The 16,961-nt window shown below is 34.1% G+C and overlaps 2 protein-coding genes across 2 annotated transcripts in view; one reads left to right on the top strand and one right to left on the bottom strand.

Annotated features, from left to right (window-relative positions):
• Positions 1-16,961, top strand: part of IMMP2L (inner mitochondrial membrane peptidase subunit 2) — a 425,745-nt gene that overhangs the window by 170,994 nt on the left and 237,790 nt on the right. The window lies entirely within an intron of this gene.
• The window catches only part of LRRN3 (leucine rich repeat neuronal 3), a 34,644-nt gene continuing 18,342 nt past the window's right edge, over positions 660-16,961 (bottom strand). Inside the window, exon 2 of the mRNA XM_027682162.1 lies at positions 660-3,621. Coding sequence (XP_027537963.1) covers positions 1,145-3,271 — 2,127 coding nt within the window. The 5' untranslated portion in view covers positions 3,272-3,621 and the 3' untranslated portion in view covers positions 660-1,144. The remainder of the gene's footprint in view (positions 3,622-16,961) is intronic.

Here is a 16,961-nt window from a genome sequence, read left to right as displayed (position 1 = left end):
AGGTTTATATAGGATATCTGCAGAAGGAACAGCTATCCATTTTTATACACTGCTACCAAGGAATCCTACTGCTCATCTGTAGCTTCTGTGGGTATTTTGACATGGAGAATGTCTTTGGTCATGGAGAAATAATGAATCTTTTTAGAGATTTGTTAGGCTAATATAATGGAGATGTTTCTTTGTAGATATTAAAGATGTTATGTTTTTATGGATTGTAAGTGGTTTACAGTATTGCCATGGAAAGCACTGCTATGTGTTCTACAAGAGACTACTTTTGTATAGTAATAAAATAATGCAATACAGATATAATGAAATAAAGATCTGCAGACAGGCTCACATGTTGCTAAGAAAACAGAAGTATTTCACACAGACACATAAAAATGTATAAGTGGCCTCATCTCCAACATCCCTTTTGCCTTTAAAATGTTCTTAAAATAAGTAGAATTTGATCAAAAACTACCACTAAATTTACGTTTCTGTTAGAAACACGTCATACGACCTAAAAGCAGCAAAAATATCCTATGTGCTCAGATTAGCATTTAACAGGAGAATATGTAAGGAGATATTTTATCAGGCATTGGGATGACTTTCTTTATTGTCAGACAAGAGCTCCCAGAATGGTGGGATTTTTTTTTTTTAGAAACAAACAAGACCAAAACTATTTTGATTTTCATCAAAAATGTATTTTCTCATTAAAAAAATTCACATACTCACTGTGTCTACTCTACAGAATTTGTCCATTTCATTACACCATATGTCAATCCTAGTATATCTGTTCACTGCAAAAACTCGTGGCTAGTGTGTGTAATACAGCACAGGAGGAGGTATTGCTCAGTTCCACTACTTTCATGTAATAATTTAAAAAAACCCCAGAAAATGTTCTTGGCTAATTCCACTGTATTCCAGACTTAAAAGTCCCATAAAAGTTCTAGAATATGAAATTAATTGTATTTGGTTGGTAGAATACCCTTAGAAGCCAGTTAGTTAAAATTCTTCTCTTTTAATCAGTATATATTCCCATTTGTTGGCAGCAGCAAAGTCCAGGCATCTAGTTCCTAAGAGAAATACTTTTACTTGTTGTTTTGTTCAACACAAATGCAGTCAGGGTTTTTCATTTCAGAAATTGAGTGTTATAGTGACATATTTATGACATATTGTTTGGTACACCTATTACAGTTGCTTTTACTTCCATTGCTGTGCTTTTTTCTTTGCCCATATCCCAAAGAGTGATTAGAGGAGGATAAAGCTCATTGAGTTGAAAGGATTGTTTCTTCACATAATTCCTTAGATAGCTGTGTCCAATGCCATAGTTCATGTCTTGTGAGATGCAGCTGTAGAGATATATCACAGAGATGATTCCCAAAAGAGCACCAAGGCAGGCAAGGAATCCTATTACGTTGTACTTTTCATAGCCTTTCACTTTCAAGTCCAGTCCTTTTGTGGTTACATTGACACATTGTTTCTTACTCTGTGAATAGATAGTGGGAATATCTATACAAATTTTGTATTCAGTTGAGGGATTTAGATGTGTAAGATTATACACCTTCATATCAGATGGTATTCGAGCGCTCTGTGCAGCCTGGGAGTCTTCAGCTTTCAGAAAGGCTGTCCATCTAACACTGGACTTCAGAACTTTAGAACTTGCTTTCCATGAAACCAAAACAGAATTAGATTTTATGTCTTTTATTTTAATATTTAAAGATCCATTGCTGTCCTGAGGGAAAGAGCCGTCCACTTTAATCATGACTGACTTTAGGTCTGCCCCAACTAAATTTGTTGCTATGCATGTGTATAAACCACTTTCTCTTTGTGTTACATCACTTATTTCTAAAGTTCCTTCGGAATGAACATAGTATTTATCAGAAATAGTATTAGGCAAAAGTTTGTGTCCTGAGGGTGTTATCCAGTAGATTTCAGGTTCTGGTTCTGCTGTTGCTCTGCAGTGTAAGGAAATATGGCTGCCAGCTTTTAAATCCAGAGTAGATGGAAAACTTTCAGGAGCTATCAGGGGAAGACAGATTTCCATCATTTCCCGGAAGTGTATCTGTCTCACATTCTGACCTTGGAATTCCGGAGGGTCTACACAGTACAGAGACTCTGGCTCCATGAAACGAATGTTTGTTTTATTCATGTTAATCCAGCGGATGACACAGTCACATCTGATGGGATTGCTGTGTATGCTGACTTCTTTGAGGTTAGGCAAGGATTCTATTGTACTGCGGTACAGGGCACTCAGCGCATTGCTGTTGAGCATGAGCGATTCCAGCTTGGGAAGTCTGTAGAATGCATTGGGGTGAATGTATGATAATCTGGGGTTATTGGTAGCTTCTATTTTTCTTAAATCTGGCAGGTTGTCAATAGCAAGGCTATCTATAGAAATCAGTTCAGGCATGTTATTAATTCCTAACTCCTTTAGGTGCAGCATATTGCTAAAATCTCCTTGTCGTATTCTGTTAATGGGATTCTTATTTAGATCCAGAAATTTAAGATTTGTAGCCTTTTGAAGAGCAATGTGGGGCACTCTAACAAATCTGTTGTCATAAAAGGAAATGCTTTCTAAGTTGTCAAGGCCAACCAAAGCATTATCTGGTATTTCAGTGAGATTTATACCTGCTAAAACTAGGCTGCGCAGATTGCTAAGAGGCTTGAAATTCATGTCTTCAATTCTGATAATTGGGTTTTCTCCAATCATGAGAATTTCAAGATTAGGAGTAGCTTCAAACCACTTCCTATTGATCACTTGCAGACCATTTGAATTGAGATGAAGTCTGAGAAGATTATTGAGGCCTATGAAAGCTCCTGGTGCAATCACAGAAAGCAGATTATGATTAATATAAAGCTCTTGTAAATTGTGGAGTCCAGAGAGACATTCTTCAGGGAGTTCAGTAAGTTTGTTTTCTTCAAGGTACACTGAAAGCAACTGCGGTATCTTTCTAAGATTAATACTGGTTACTGAGGATAAATTGTTCTGAGATAAATCTAAACCAGTTAAATTCACTGGGAAGTCTACTGAATGTTCAATTTTTGCAATATTATTAGTTTGTAGAAGTAGAACTTGTGTGTCAGCAGGCAGTCTGGCTGGAAAATTAAAAAGGCCTAAATCATTACAGTCCACTGTTGGAGCCTCCATGTACACAGACCTGGGAGTGAACCATGGTCTGATCTCACATACACAGGACTCTGGGCAGTCTGCTTTTTTTCCTACAGCTTGTAGTAGTGCAGTAGTAACTAGACTAAGAAGTAAATTAATTTTGTTTTGCATGTCCTTCATCTTAGCTCAGATATTCAGAAAGTAACAGACCCTTCAGTATTCCACAATTACGGTCTTGGAATTCAGTATGACTTGGTCAATTAATAAAATACACACTTGCATTTATCAAATGATGATCATGAAAGTCTTTCTTCCTGAGGTTAAGTGATAAATTTGTAACCAACTTGTCCAGTAGTAAGAGGCATTTTGTGGAAATGAAGGTCACTCTGTCCTTGATGACATAAAATTGATGAGCTTTGTGAAGATGAAGCATGTATAGATGGTCATAGGAGATTAAGCAATTCATTTATTTAGTAGTATTAACTTCAAATCCCATGATTGATTAGTGTTTGCAGGAATGACAGGATGACCTAAAATACAAGAAGAGGAAATAATTAGTGTAAGACACTATAAAGTTATAAATTAATTTAGCCATCTTTTGCTCTCTACTGTTAATTATTGCAAGTAAGAAAAGAAAATGACTGTGGTGCCTGGAGTATTATAGTGGTATCCAGATAGTATAAATTAAGTTAATATAGTAATATATCTTTAGACTTTTAGCTTCTCATATATCCAGTGGAGCATTGTTCTACAGAAAGATGAAGATCCACAGAGTATAAAGCAAAATATATCAGTGAGATTTTTCTACATATTTTATCCTCTTTTAAAATATTTCTTTTTCATCACTAGAAACAGACTGATTTCTTTTGGCTTTGAAAACGTAAACACTGAGCAAAATCCTACAGATCATGAATATTTAACTTTTGAACATGAAGTTTAGAAATATAAAGAACATAATTTATGTGTAATCAAAGGAAAACGGAATAGTTGGATTAATACACATTCCTAATGATGGCGTTCTTAGGCAAGCCTGTGAGATATTTATACAGAAATACACAAAATTGATAATCTGCAGGTTTTATAATTTTTATGTCTTTTTGTAGCTGCTTATTTTCCTTTTTTTCTTAAGTACTAATTAGAAAGAAATATGTACCTTATAATAACTAGCTTGCCATTTGGCAAATTCAGACTAATCACTGGCTTTCTTATTCGGGCTTCAATAACCTCAATTGCAAAGCATAATAACAGAAAAGTGTCTTTAGAGTGATAAGGAAAAAAAAAATCTACGCTGCAATTGCTTCTTTGGTCTGTAGCTCTGCAAAAATCTGAAATTTCCAGATTACGTTCATGTCCCAAATTATAGTAAAGGCTGAAACCATAACATCCTGAGGCATCAATTGTGTGCTTCCCAGATTTTTGGTGTGTACTTGCTTTTTGTGGAGTAAAATAAATCCAACTCTGAGTATACCTTTTGTTCCAAAGCATGTATTACCAAGCTTCTGTGTTTTCGTATATAAAGTAGTACACATTAACTGCTTCATTTACTTCAGAATATAGGCTTTACACTTAACTTTACCAAGACTTTGTTTACGAAGACTGTTGTGCTATATGTATTTATATCCTTTCTCCCCTTGCTTCTAGTGTTAACATTGACAGTGACACTGTTTACAAACTGTAAGGTAAGATCAATGTTTCATTGACATTGATAAATAACTTTTGAGGTGTTGCTGGTATAGATAGAGAGAATTGCAAAAGTTAATTGTCAAGCATTTGAATTTTAGGTTTCCTTTCCAGGCCCAGGAGGATTGGGCATATCTACCACCTATGCATTCTATATCAGCTCCAGAGGAAGGGTGTTGGACCATGTAAAGTAACAAGAGCATTGGGCCAATTTGAAGTACATTTGGCAAAGTTTTGAGACTGCTGTTTGTGCTATGTACATTTAAGGGCATTTAGTGTTTTATTTTAATGTGTAAGTTTATTAATAGAGTGAACAGCCAATGTGTGAGATAAACAGGCAGAAAACATTCTGCTGTTTTGAGGATTAATAATATGTTTTTATGCACATGACCCAGTTTATACTGAAATGCAAAGACATCCTGACTGAAATAGTGAAAGTATAATCTGTTCCTTTGTTCTGGGAAATAAGATGAGCTTGAGACTTGCAGAAAAATAAAGATTTGTGTTTAACAGTTAATGCCTGTAACTTGCTCTTAATTTTGCCAGGAGGAGGCAAAGTGATACCCCCATGTGGAGTACTGTTATATTTACTAAAGATCTCAGTAGAAATCATTCTATGCCAAATGCATGGATGTAATTTCCTATGTAGGGAGAAAAGAGGATGGCCATGGGTGGGGAATTTTTTTAAGTCACATTCTCGATGCACTTTCTAAAGCATATTTCCCCTTGACTTCTGTATTTTTATTTGGATTGTATATTAAAAATGTTTCTGTAAGTGTGACAGATACAAAATATAAATTTCAATTGATTGAAAGGTTACTGTAAATTGGTTGAAATTCAACAGATTGCTAGTGCAGATATCTCAGCCTTTTGATTCCACTATGATGCTCAGGGACTTCTGCTAGGTACAGGTACTTGAGAAAGTATTCTAGGGAAGCCTAACTCCGTAGCTGACCATGTTTTCTCTTCCTCCCTGGAAATTTGCTATTGGCCACTGTGAAACATGGAGTGTGGACCAAGATGGACTTTTCATGTGTGTCCCAGGCACCTGAGAGGCTGTACCATTTAAAGCGCATTAACTACATTTTTGCATACATATGAGCCAACATACTCCTGGATTTGCGTTATACTCCTTGTAATTTTATATTTCATTTTCTATGGGATTCTCAAGCCAAAAGTAAGGGCACTAGTGAATATTGCCATGTCATATATAGATAGGCTTTCTGCAAAAGGCAGCAAAAAAGAAGAGCTGAGAGATCCAGGCTGAAATTCTGCTTCGTTATGATTTAATCTGATGTCTTTCTCTTTGTGGTGAATGCTTTAGCTAATAAGTCACCAGCTCAAGCTCATATGGTGTTCCAGCATAAATCTTTCTTATTTCTTCAGTTAAAGTGCTTCTGCCTTGTGTAAAATATTCACTGGGGTTGAGTGGCTTGAATAACAGATTGTAGAATAATTTTGATACTCTCTTCTAGCCTGCATCCATCATTCCAAAATATATTGTTTCACTTCAGAAAGATTTTTTATTTAAATAGTGTCATATCTGTGTTTTGTTTTACATGAAAATTATTTGGTATAAACTGTCATTCAAGGTTTGGAATAAAAGAATGTTTCTGGAGTAGAATGGACATCCATGGTGGCTTATGAGTCATAGAATCATAGAATAGAATATGTCTTGTTGGAAGGGACCCATAAGAATTGTTGAGTCCAACTCCCTGCTCCTGGCAGGACAACCTAAATCTAAATCATATGACTGCAGTACGCTTAATATGACCCAGTACACGGAAAAGTGAAGTCGTGAAATGAACAGCAAAAATTGTATATAACACTTTGAGTGGCAAAACACTTTTGTTCTCCCTTGTTTGTAATAGTATTATAGTGTGACTCCAATGTGCAATTTTGACTAAGAATGTAAGAAAACATGGATTGTTGATGTAAGTTTTCCAGTCCCACTTGAAGCAATCCAAGCCCAGAATCAAATTAAGCAGTATGACTGCTTAACTGGTTGTATTGATTATGTGAGTGTATCTGACTGTATGCAGCTAATTTCCAGCCTTAAGATGTGTTCAAATCATTTTGAAGGGGGAAGTGAGCTGTCATTCACTGTAACAAAATAAACCTCATGTATATTGCACTCAACAGCATAAACTGTATCCTAAGTTCAGTTTCCTTCAAGAATGTCACACAGATAAATGTTTGCACTGAAAAAAATAAGCATTTAACTTTGTGTTACTTGGAACTTTTGGAATGCATTGATTCTTTTTCTTCATTAATTTACTCATAATAGTAAATATGTACTGATAGTGCTCTTATTAGCAGTAACTGTCAGAATTTTTATTAATGGCTTCTGGTGCTTTAAAGCTGACTGTTTTGTACCATCTAGAGTTACACATGAAAGTTTTGTAATTTGAATGGTATTTTTAAAGGTACTAATAAGGACAGAGAGAAGACCTGAAGGTTATTTGTCCTGTTCCTTTGAGTAGTATTTAAAGGAACAGAGCTTTACATACATGAAAGTTTCTGTGCAAAGGTAGATATTTCCTTTTGAAAAAAAATTCTTTCAAATAATGCAATTATGTCAGCATTAACTCTTGATAGTGGATTTTGGTGACATCTCGAGATTTTTGATGTAATGCAAATGATTCTTAGAACTTGTACCTACAACTGTGCACACTAGAAAAGCCAGCAGAGATAAGGCTCAACAGGAGATGATCATCAGTAAGCTGAGATGTGAGATAAATGTTTCCACACAAGCAGCAGCAAGGGCTGTGCATCATAGTTTTGGAGTCTTTGATGTAATTCTTTACCCAGCTGCATTTGTAAATCTTTATGTGCACTCTCATTGTACATGTATTTCCTCATCCAGATGAAATGGTATGGTTTGCTTCCTATTATCTGCAATAAAGTCTATATCTAATAAATTAATATTGCTTATTAGTACTTATATTCAGTATTTTTATTATTGTTTTAATATACTAGAACGTCTGTACTAACACTGTTTAAATCATTATAGACAGATTATTTTTCTCTGGAAGTCCATCCCTGTTGCCATCTGTACTTACCGTCTTACTAAACATGGTGTGTCTCTTGCTTTTAAGGTATTAACTCTTGCTTTTAGAAAAATGCACCCTGTTGTGTGTGACTTTTTGCAGCCTAATTATCTCTTGTGTAAACAATGATTGGTATGCCTTAATTAGGTTTCTTTCATTTACTGCTGCTGACAGCTGGAGCCTTGGTTTACAAGAGGGTATCACCATTATTTGAGCTGGAAAAGACATTCAGTGAATGAATAAACTGAGCAGCGTTTCTCATCACTGGAGCAACAGATAGCTAAGAACCAAGTCAGACTGGGCAGAAAGGAAAAGAAACACGTCAGGTTTTGGCAATCGGTCTTTTCCACTTCAGCAGTTAGAGAGACAGTGATAAAACCTAAAAATGCAGCAGCTACAGCACAATGTGCCCTCCTGGCAATAAGGCGAACCATTCGCTTCACAAGGACCAATTTAGAGGTGGCAAGCATTTTGAAAACACAGCTGTTTGTACAAAGCTACCTTTCAAACACATCAACTGAAAGAACACTTCTCAATTCTTGTCATTATAACCACTTTGAGCAGTTCTATGGACATAAATCTGGAAGTGTCACTGACCAAAAATTGGGCATGAGACACTTCATACCTCACTTGATTTTAGTTACAGCACTTAGGGTTTTTTTGGGTTTTCTAAGTATTGGTCATGGAAGTATACATACTTAGGTTTGAATATTTACTATTTTTCTGATAATTTTGTAAGTAATTTTTTCCTTGTTTGTTCTATGGTCAAAACAACAAAAAAAATGTTTCCTTGGGGAATTTTTTCTTACAGTAGAATTAATAAAAAGAGTCACTATCTTATATATTTGACATATTTCACAAATTGACACAAAAATGTGGGTTGTTTTCTTTTTTCCTCTATAAAAATGTAAGTGGGATATTTCTGCTGAAATATGTACGGAAATTTCTGACTGAGGTAGGAGTAAGTTTAAATCACAAAAAGCTTATAGATTTTCATAACAGAATTGGTTTTGAAAGAAAATATTTCTAGAAGTAAGCTCTACTAGCTGGTCTGATGCGTTTACTGAAAATTATATAGGTTCTGTAAAAATGGAAAGCATTTCTGCTAGCATATGTAGTCTTGCTTTCATTTCACTCTCTGGAGCAAAGGGTTTCATTTTGTTTCTCTTTACAAATACAAAGTAACAGGTCACTGTAATATGCTCTTAATGTTTTATGTTCTTACATGTAGCTAAGATATAGTCTCACACTGGAAGATAAAGAAGGAATTTTGGAAATTAGTGTATTTCTGAGGTGTTCAGCTTGGGCAGCTGGCAGTATAAGATGACAGCAGGAATTTCAGTCCTAGGTTGAAAATCTCAAAAGTGAGTATCTGAAATATTTGGACATTTTTGAAAAATTTGACGAGGTCTCTCTGTTGGGGCTTTGACTAATTTTTGAAATCTATTTTAGTCTTTTTCTAATGATTGATTTTTAGGTCTTCAGGCTGGCTCTGAATAGCATTATGAGGAAGATGTAAAGGAAATGGCAAAGCTACTGGTATTTAACCCTTGAAGTAATTGGAACTATCTGAATAATTATTTCAGCATATGTGTTTATATTTATTTTGTGAGCTTGTTATATCTCCTTTTCATTTTTCTCCTTATTTGGAATAAATTTGCCTGAGGGAAAGCTACAAGCTTAAAATGTTTAATACAACTGTAAAACCAGACAGGTTCTCATGCCTTAGACCATTACAAGAATGACAAGATATTATACATCATGAGAAGTCCTTTATATCCATAGACATTGTGTGCTTTGAGGTTACTTTAATGTACACATAAAGATAGATTCAGAAAAACATTATGATCAGCTAGATTTACATGAGATTTACCCTTTCTCACTAATTGAGTCTATTTATTCTATTTTAGAATAACTTTTCAATGGACTGAAATGGTAAAACCCTCTTTTAAAAATGGGAGGATTGTTTCCTAACCTATTTTAAACTGGATTACCATGACTGACCATGGGATGGCAGACAACTATGGGACTACCTGCATGTGAAGTAAGGTGTTTGTCTATGAAAATCAAAAACTTAATAGATATAATATTTTTATTACTGTTATGCTGTCATCATCATTACTGTGCACTGGAGCTATAGTGGTGGATCAGGACCACACCAACTTGTGTGCTCACTTGTTGCTAAACAAAACTCCACAGAGCTTAAAATTTAAACACACGAAAAGACAGAACTGATGATTCAGATAGGACCAGAAAAAAAAAGTCACTATGACAATTTCTGAATATCCTTGGGTTTATTCTTTTCCTTTAACCGTAGTTTAGTAGTTTGCTATCATGATCCTGAATTACTTTTCTAAGCTTTGATTTTAGATTTTCCTTCTGTTGTTCTGTCTCTCATGTGCTTTTAACTTTTAATTGTACACTCTCTAGCCATTGAATACATCTGCCCTTTTCACAAATGCGGAAAGAAGACAAAAAGTTACTTTGATCACACAAAGGAATGAATCATTTCAGTAATTACAGTTCCTGCATATTTTTTTACTTCTCCTAAAATAAATTTTAGGTTTTTCTTTTTCTTTTTTTTTTTGAGTGAGCAGAGAAGGTAGAAAATTATATTTATAATTTACAAGGGAATGAATTTCAATGGAATCTGCACATTGCTTTACCATTTGTGTTCTAAGCTGTCATTCATGTTGTGATTTCTAATATGGCATTCCAAATCCTATTGGAATATATTTAATGTGTGTCCATTAAACTACATAAAATAATTTTATATACTTGGATTAAGAAAACCTTTGGAAAGAGTGTGAACTGATTTTTGTTTTATTTCTTCTTTTTAAATCAGATATTAAATGTATAATTCAGATATTTTTATCTACAGATGTAACGTGTTGCTAGTATTACATATATATTTTCTAGTTGTCAGAGAAAACAGCAAGAATAAAATGTTACAAATAACTTCTCAAAGTACTTAGATCTTTAGTATCCTTATTGTAGTTCTTAGCCTTAGAAAGGTTTCACTGTGCAACGTATTTATCGTTGCTATCATCGAGCAATTATGTCAAAAAAATGATGGCTGTTACTTGGGAAAGTAATGTGTTAGTTTAATTTAGATTTATTCGTACATGTTCAGCTTCTTTTTGACAGTTGTCATGTTAGCAGTGGAGAGGCACATATTGGCAGTTACCTAGGCACATAGTTGGCAAGAGAGCAGTCACGTTCTGGGTGTGGGTGCATGTACCCAGTTACCAGATGCTTTTAGCAGATGGCCAGAACTAAAGATATGAGAACAGTTTTGGCTTGATTTTCTAAGAAAGCTACCATACTGATTCTGGGAGTCTGCAGTACACTTGACTAGCAAAAAAGCCTAGCCAAAATCCAGCAAAGCTATTGGCAAATTCTGCATTTTTTTTCTCTGTGGCTCTTAAAATGTAAATATTAAATATGCCTAAACCATAGAAATAGGTGTGTTCAGGTATTTGTAATAAAGACAGACAAAAGTAGTGGCTGTACCTACCACATACTATTTCTCTCGGGAATTAATTTTTATTTATTTATTTATTTATTTTATTTATCATGGGAAAAAGGTCACTTTAATAAATCTAGTGTAATAATAAACATGATAACTTCAGTAGTTAAAATTTCTATTCCATATTTTTTTCACTAACAAAAATTTAGGCTTGGAAGACCTAAATTACTTTAAATTTTCAGTCTTTAATGGCAGACTCCTAATTTTTAGTGAATTCACCTTTTAGTTAAATTTTATTTCTGATTTGTTTTGGGACATGGTCACATTATGGGAAATACCCTTACAATAATTTAAAATAATTTATGATTTCCAGTGTGCCCTGTATTGAATATCAACTATAATAGTCCTAAGATATAAATGGACTTAATGAATGCAGTTATATCAGGAGCATTCTGCTACTATCTGAGCCAGCAATTGATGTATACTTAGAACACATTATGTGAAATTTGGTTTGAGATCCATAAAGTGAAAACATTTTTTGCTTGTCATTATAGTTAGCAGAAACCGAAAACCAAAAATAGTTTATTTTTGAGATGCGAGTAGTGGATGAGATATTTACTATGTCATGAATATTCCTACCATATTAGGCTGAATTGTTTTAGCCTTATAATTTTGAATATATTTGGTAATTACTTTCATTCTGAGCCACCTGGGGAACCAAGTTCACAACGTATTGTTCAACAAAAATGGATAATTTTTTTTTTGTCATTTTGTTTGAGGCAATGTAGAGAAATGAATTGATAAAAAATAATACTTCAGGGTGCAGAAACTCACAATGCATAAACCAGAATATTATTGTAAAGATTGGGAAATAAAAGTTCTATTTTCTGCTGTGTTTTATAACAGTTTGGATGATATATGGATACTCATAAATTACGAACTCATAGAGATACTGCAATTTCTGATTGCAGAAAGTATTTCAGTTTGTATTTAGTTTTAATTACAGTTTTCGCTCAACTGAGCATCTCATTAATAATGTTATGTGTTAAGGGTATTTTTTCATGTGATTTGCAAAACTAATCTTATGTTTAGATCTGAAATTATGTTTTTTGTGCTTTTATGATCCATTTGTCAGCTCTAATCTATGCAATATGACTATCGTGGTTCACTTCTTATTTTCCCAGAAGTGAATGCATTAAAATGCTGATCTAATTTTCTCTTTAAGATTTACTTTTTTAAAATAAGTGCTAAAGAAAGACAATAAATACAGGATAAATAAACAGCAGTACTTACAGTTAAGTACCATATTTCTTCTGTAGTGTGTGGCACTACAGCAAAATAATTTTATAGTTCCTGGAACAGTAACTGAATCCTCTTTCAAGTGTTTTCCATGTCCTTTCAAAATTGAAAATTTATTTAAACCTTTGTACCTCTCCAGCATGTATAGATAAAATACCCACCTTCCCCACTCCATTATTTCCTAATGTACAACTCTTCTAGTGTTTCCTGTTATTTTAAAAGATTCTTTTGAATTTTGTCTAATGTGAAATTTTACTCAATCCTGTAGTGTTAGATAATTTGGCTCATTAACCTGTCACTGAACAGTATTATTTCAATTACAAAACTACACGATATAGCCACATCTTGATTTTGTATTTCTTTCTTAGCTTTCCAGAATCTATCATCCTTATACATCACCTTTCTGCATTTTGGATGCCAAATCTGACAGCAGTGACAAAATTGATGTTCTGATCTTCCAGAGAATTTTGACCAGTGTTTACTGTTCAGTTATTCATGTCAGTCAACCAATTTGCAATCGCTGTAATCAAAAGTTTGCACTGGATTTTCCTTGACAATGCAATTTCTCTTGCATTTTGTTGGGATTCCTACCTACGATTCAAAGACTATGGATAGACATATCTGCTGTAGGTGCTTATATAGAGACATGTAGGAACACTACTTCACATATTATGATCAGAATGATAGACATGCACAGATGTATTTGAGCAGTGAAATGACTCTTGCTATGGGAAAATGGCTTTTCAGACTGAACACAAAGGTAGGTTTGAATTAAGATACTGAAAAGATGCTATTAGTGGTGATTACGGTATGAACAGCTTTGTTCATCACATGTGTTAAGTGGGATAGATGAACCATTTCAAATTGTCCTGCCAGTTTGTCCTTCCATAGGTGGATTAGGCATAATTTTGTAATAATGTTATGTCAAAGCAACCTGCTTTTTTATTATAAAACACTTGGTTTTAAGTCTGGCTTCAGCCTTTCTGCTTTCAGACAGTGGCATGGTTCTCTTTTTCAGCAGTAAAACAGCTTTAATAAGTAAAGGAAGATAGATATTGCAATAGTTTGACATTTCAACAATGTGAACTTACAAATAAAGCTTTCAGGGTCTAGTAGTAATTTCTGATTCAAAACTGGAAGACATCAGAGTGATTATCAGAAATAAGGAGAAAGACATGGTATGCTTGCTTACTCATAGGAGGACCACGCAAGTGAAACAGCAATTATGAACCTAGCATATGCTAAACCCCATGTTTAGCTTATCAGCTATGGGTAAGACTGTTATGAAATGCTGTATATGGTGCTGTTCATTCAGGTTCAGCAAAATAAGTTGGAATTAGGGCAGAATCAGTTCATATGAGGAAAATTATAATAAATTTTCTGAAAGTAAACTAGGGTTGCTTCCTCTGTAAACAGTTTTAGATTTGTTGACAACAGACAATAGTTAGTTATTTGTACAAATATTAAGTACAAATATTAAGTGATATATAAGTACAAATATTAAGTGATATATCATTTACAGGTAGACGATGAGTGGTTATATATATTGAGTGAACCTGGGGTTGTTTCTCTCTGTGCATGTGCATCGTAATTCTAGGAAAATATGTCAACTACGAAGGGCCATATGAAGATCAATTGCTGGTGCTCTTCATTGAATTAATAAACATTTCTCCCCAGTTAACTAGGAGTATGTATGGAAACTAACTGGAACTAATTGAAAATACATATTTTCATGTATGGAAAATAAATAGGAGTATGTATAGAAAAAGTATGGCAGGCAAACATAATGGAAGAATACTTTGTGTCCTAAATACTTTCAAAGAATTTGAAGAAAATAAGATCTCTGGATACATACTGAAGTTGGTGGGTTTGGTTTTTCTTACATTATCCATGCAATTTGCAGTATTTAAGACTATATGTTTCTATAGTTCAGAGAAGAAAAGTACACATGTAGCATTGAAGAGTTTAAAGCAGAGGACACTCTCTGGTATTTGGAAGGGCTGATTTACTCAACTGGTTCTTCCTCAGCTAGTATGTTAAAACCAGGCAGGCAGAGTCCCAGTAGTGTTTGATTGACCACCTCAAAAAAGAGATTGAGATGACTAGGTGTTTCTCTAAAAATGTAAATAGGTCTCCCTTCTTGCAGTAGTGCATAATAGGTAGTGCAGATACTTTTGGAGGCAATTCTGTTGACGGAGTTAGCTGATGCAGTACACAAACCAATACCAATAAAAGTGAATTGAGGGTTGATTTGGTTAACCATAATTTAAACAGGCAAATGAGGATAATTTAGCTTTGGTCCGTGGCTTTGTTTTGCCAGTTCTTATAAATATGAACTGAATATATAGTTTAAGTTCTCTTATAGTATAATTATCCTTCCTTCAGGCAATAGTTGCCACCTTGCTCAATATTATAATGATGGAAGTTATAAACCACCTGTCTGTCTCCTTGCAAATGACTCTGTGTCCTCTGTTAATGAGCATGAAATGTCACCTTAAGTTGCGTTAATATTCCTAATACAAAGAAAACAAAGCATGGAAAGCATTTGAAGTCCAAAATCCATACCAGTTTCTAAGTTTGTGTAGTATGCTTTGAACAATCCTTATTATGGTATCCTGTTGTAGGTAGGAAATGCAAATTTTGAAAGTAAATCCAGATTTGGAAAATGGAGTACAGAACACTGTGATTGTTCTAACTCTTGTGTTTTCAAACCCTGACTGATCAGGTTCAGTTGTAGAGAATGATTAGGATGTATTTTGAAATTTACATTCTTAATCTGCTGTGCCATCCAGTTTAGATTGGTTAGAGGTTAAGATTCATCATCATGGCTAGGCTTCGCGAACAAAGATTTGGGAAAGCTTAAGATTATTCTGGGATTAAACGAATAGGCAAAGCATCACGTGTGAAGGCTGAGAGCTTAAAAAGTCTTGAAAACATTTCCTTGAAGGTGATAGAATGCTCCTTTCTCTTGATATTCATGAGAGGTAATGTTAGCCACATCCAGGGAATATGAAGCAGAATTTGAAAGTTATAGAAGTAATGAGTAGAAACTTTAGCAGTTATGAGGTGAAATAGCTTTGTTTGGCAGTCCTTCAGGAGCAGGCTTTTAGGACTTGCATTTCAAGCAGAAAGGAAGTACCCTAAAGGCCATAAAAATGTTTGGCTTGAAAATTGGGCTTTAGTTTCATTATAATTCCCATTTTACTGTTAAAGATTAGAATTGAATGTTAATTGATAAGTTACAAATAGATTTACTGTTTAGTTGCTTCTTTTTCTACAAATAATTATTCTTCAAGGATCAGTTTTAAAAATATTTTAAACATTTTTTTTAGTTAATAGAAGCCTATTTTGGAACAAAATACTGAAGATTTAATGAGATGAGTTCTCTCTACGATCAGGATGTCTTGATCCCTTTGGACAGAGAAAACCAATATTCACCTACTTAATGTTTTAATGAAAGATGAAATTTCTACTGCAGGTGGAGACATGGATATTTATTTACAAAAACCTCTCATTACCTTGAAAGAGGTAAAAATGGAAGACTGCAGTTAGATATTGACAATGATAAGGCAACACTTGGCATTCCTTTGAAAATTGTCATGTGGTGATCTGCATCGATTCATAAAGGTTTCACAACAGGCTGAGCAAGTTGTGTTATTAGTTGCTTGGTCTATCAGCAAACCCTTTCTTTTGTTGAGGAAAGTTCTGCTTTGAAATAAATTATTGTTTGTTGAGTTATCAAAACATTTGAATGTTTCCTCAGAAGGATTATGTGTCCTTTTCCTTATCATGATGAAATAATAATCAAATAAATAAGATGATGGTCTAATAAATAAGATGGTATCAAAGGTTTCAGATATAGGTAATGCTCAATCGAAAGGGTAAATATTAACTGTGCTTAGTTGATAAGTATTCAGTTGTGTTTTTTTAGGCTGAATAATCTCATTTTAATACTGTGTACCTACCAAACTAATATCCTAGGAAATGTTAAAGTGAAGAAGTCTTGATAAGTTTAATTTTTCCTGTTTCTGGTTTTCCAAGCTATTTTCAGGGTTTTGAATCTTTCAAGAATTGCTATTAGACCTCCCATGTGTGTCAAAGAAGTAAGAGTTCCATTCTGTTAAAGCAAAAACGCTCCTATTAATGCCCCCAAATACTTCTTCCCTATATATGGACTCAATTTCTAGAACTGTTAAGAAGAGAGAGGCAACATTTCTCTCCTCTGAACTTGTAGTAGACCATAAAAGGAACTTACAACCCACTATTTTTGGTGAATGGGAAGGTTTGTTTTGATTTATTTTACTTTACTGTATAAATAAAATAGTAGATTATAAACAAATGTGATCCTTGAAATCCAATGAAAAGATAAATC

This window comes from Neopelma chrysocephalum, unplaced genomic scaffold, assembly GCF_003984885.1.
Source record: "Neopelma chrysocephalum unplaced genomic scaffold, ASM398488v2 Primary Assembly neopelma1_62, whole genome shotgun sequence".
Lineage (NCBI taxonomy): Eukaryota > Metazoa > Chordata > Aves > Passeriformes > Pipridae > Neopelma > Neopelma chrysocephalum.
This window is presented reverse-complemented; position numbering and strand designations above follow the sequence as displayed.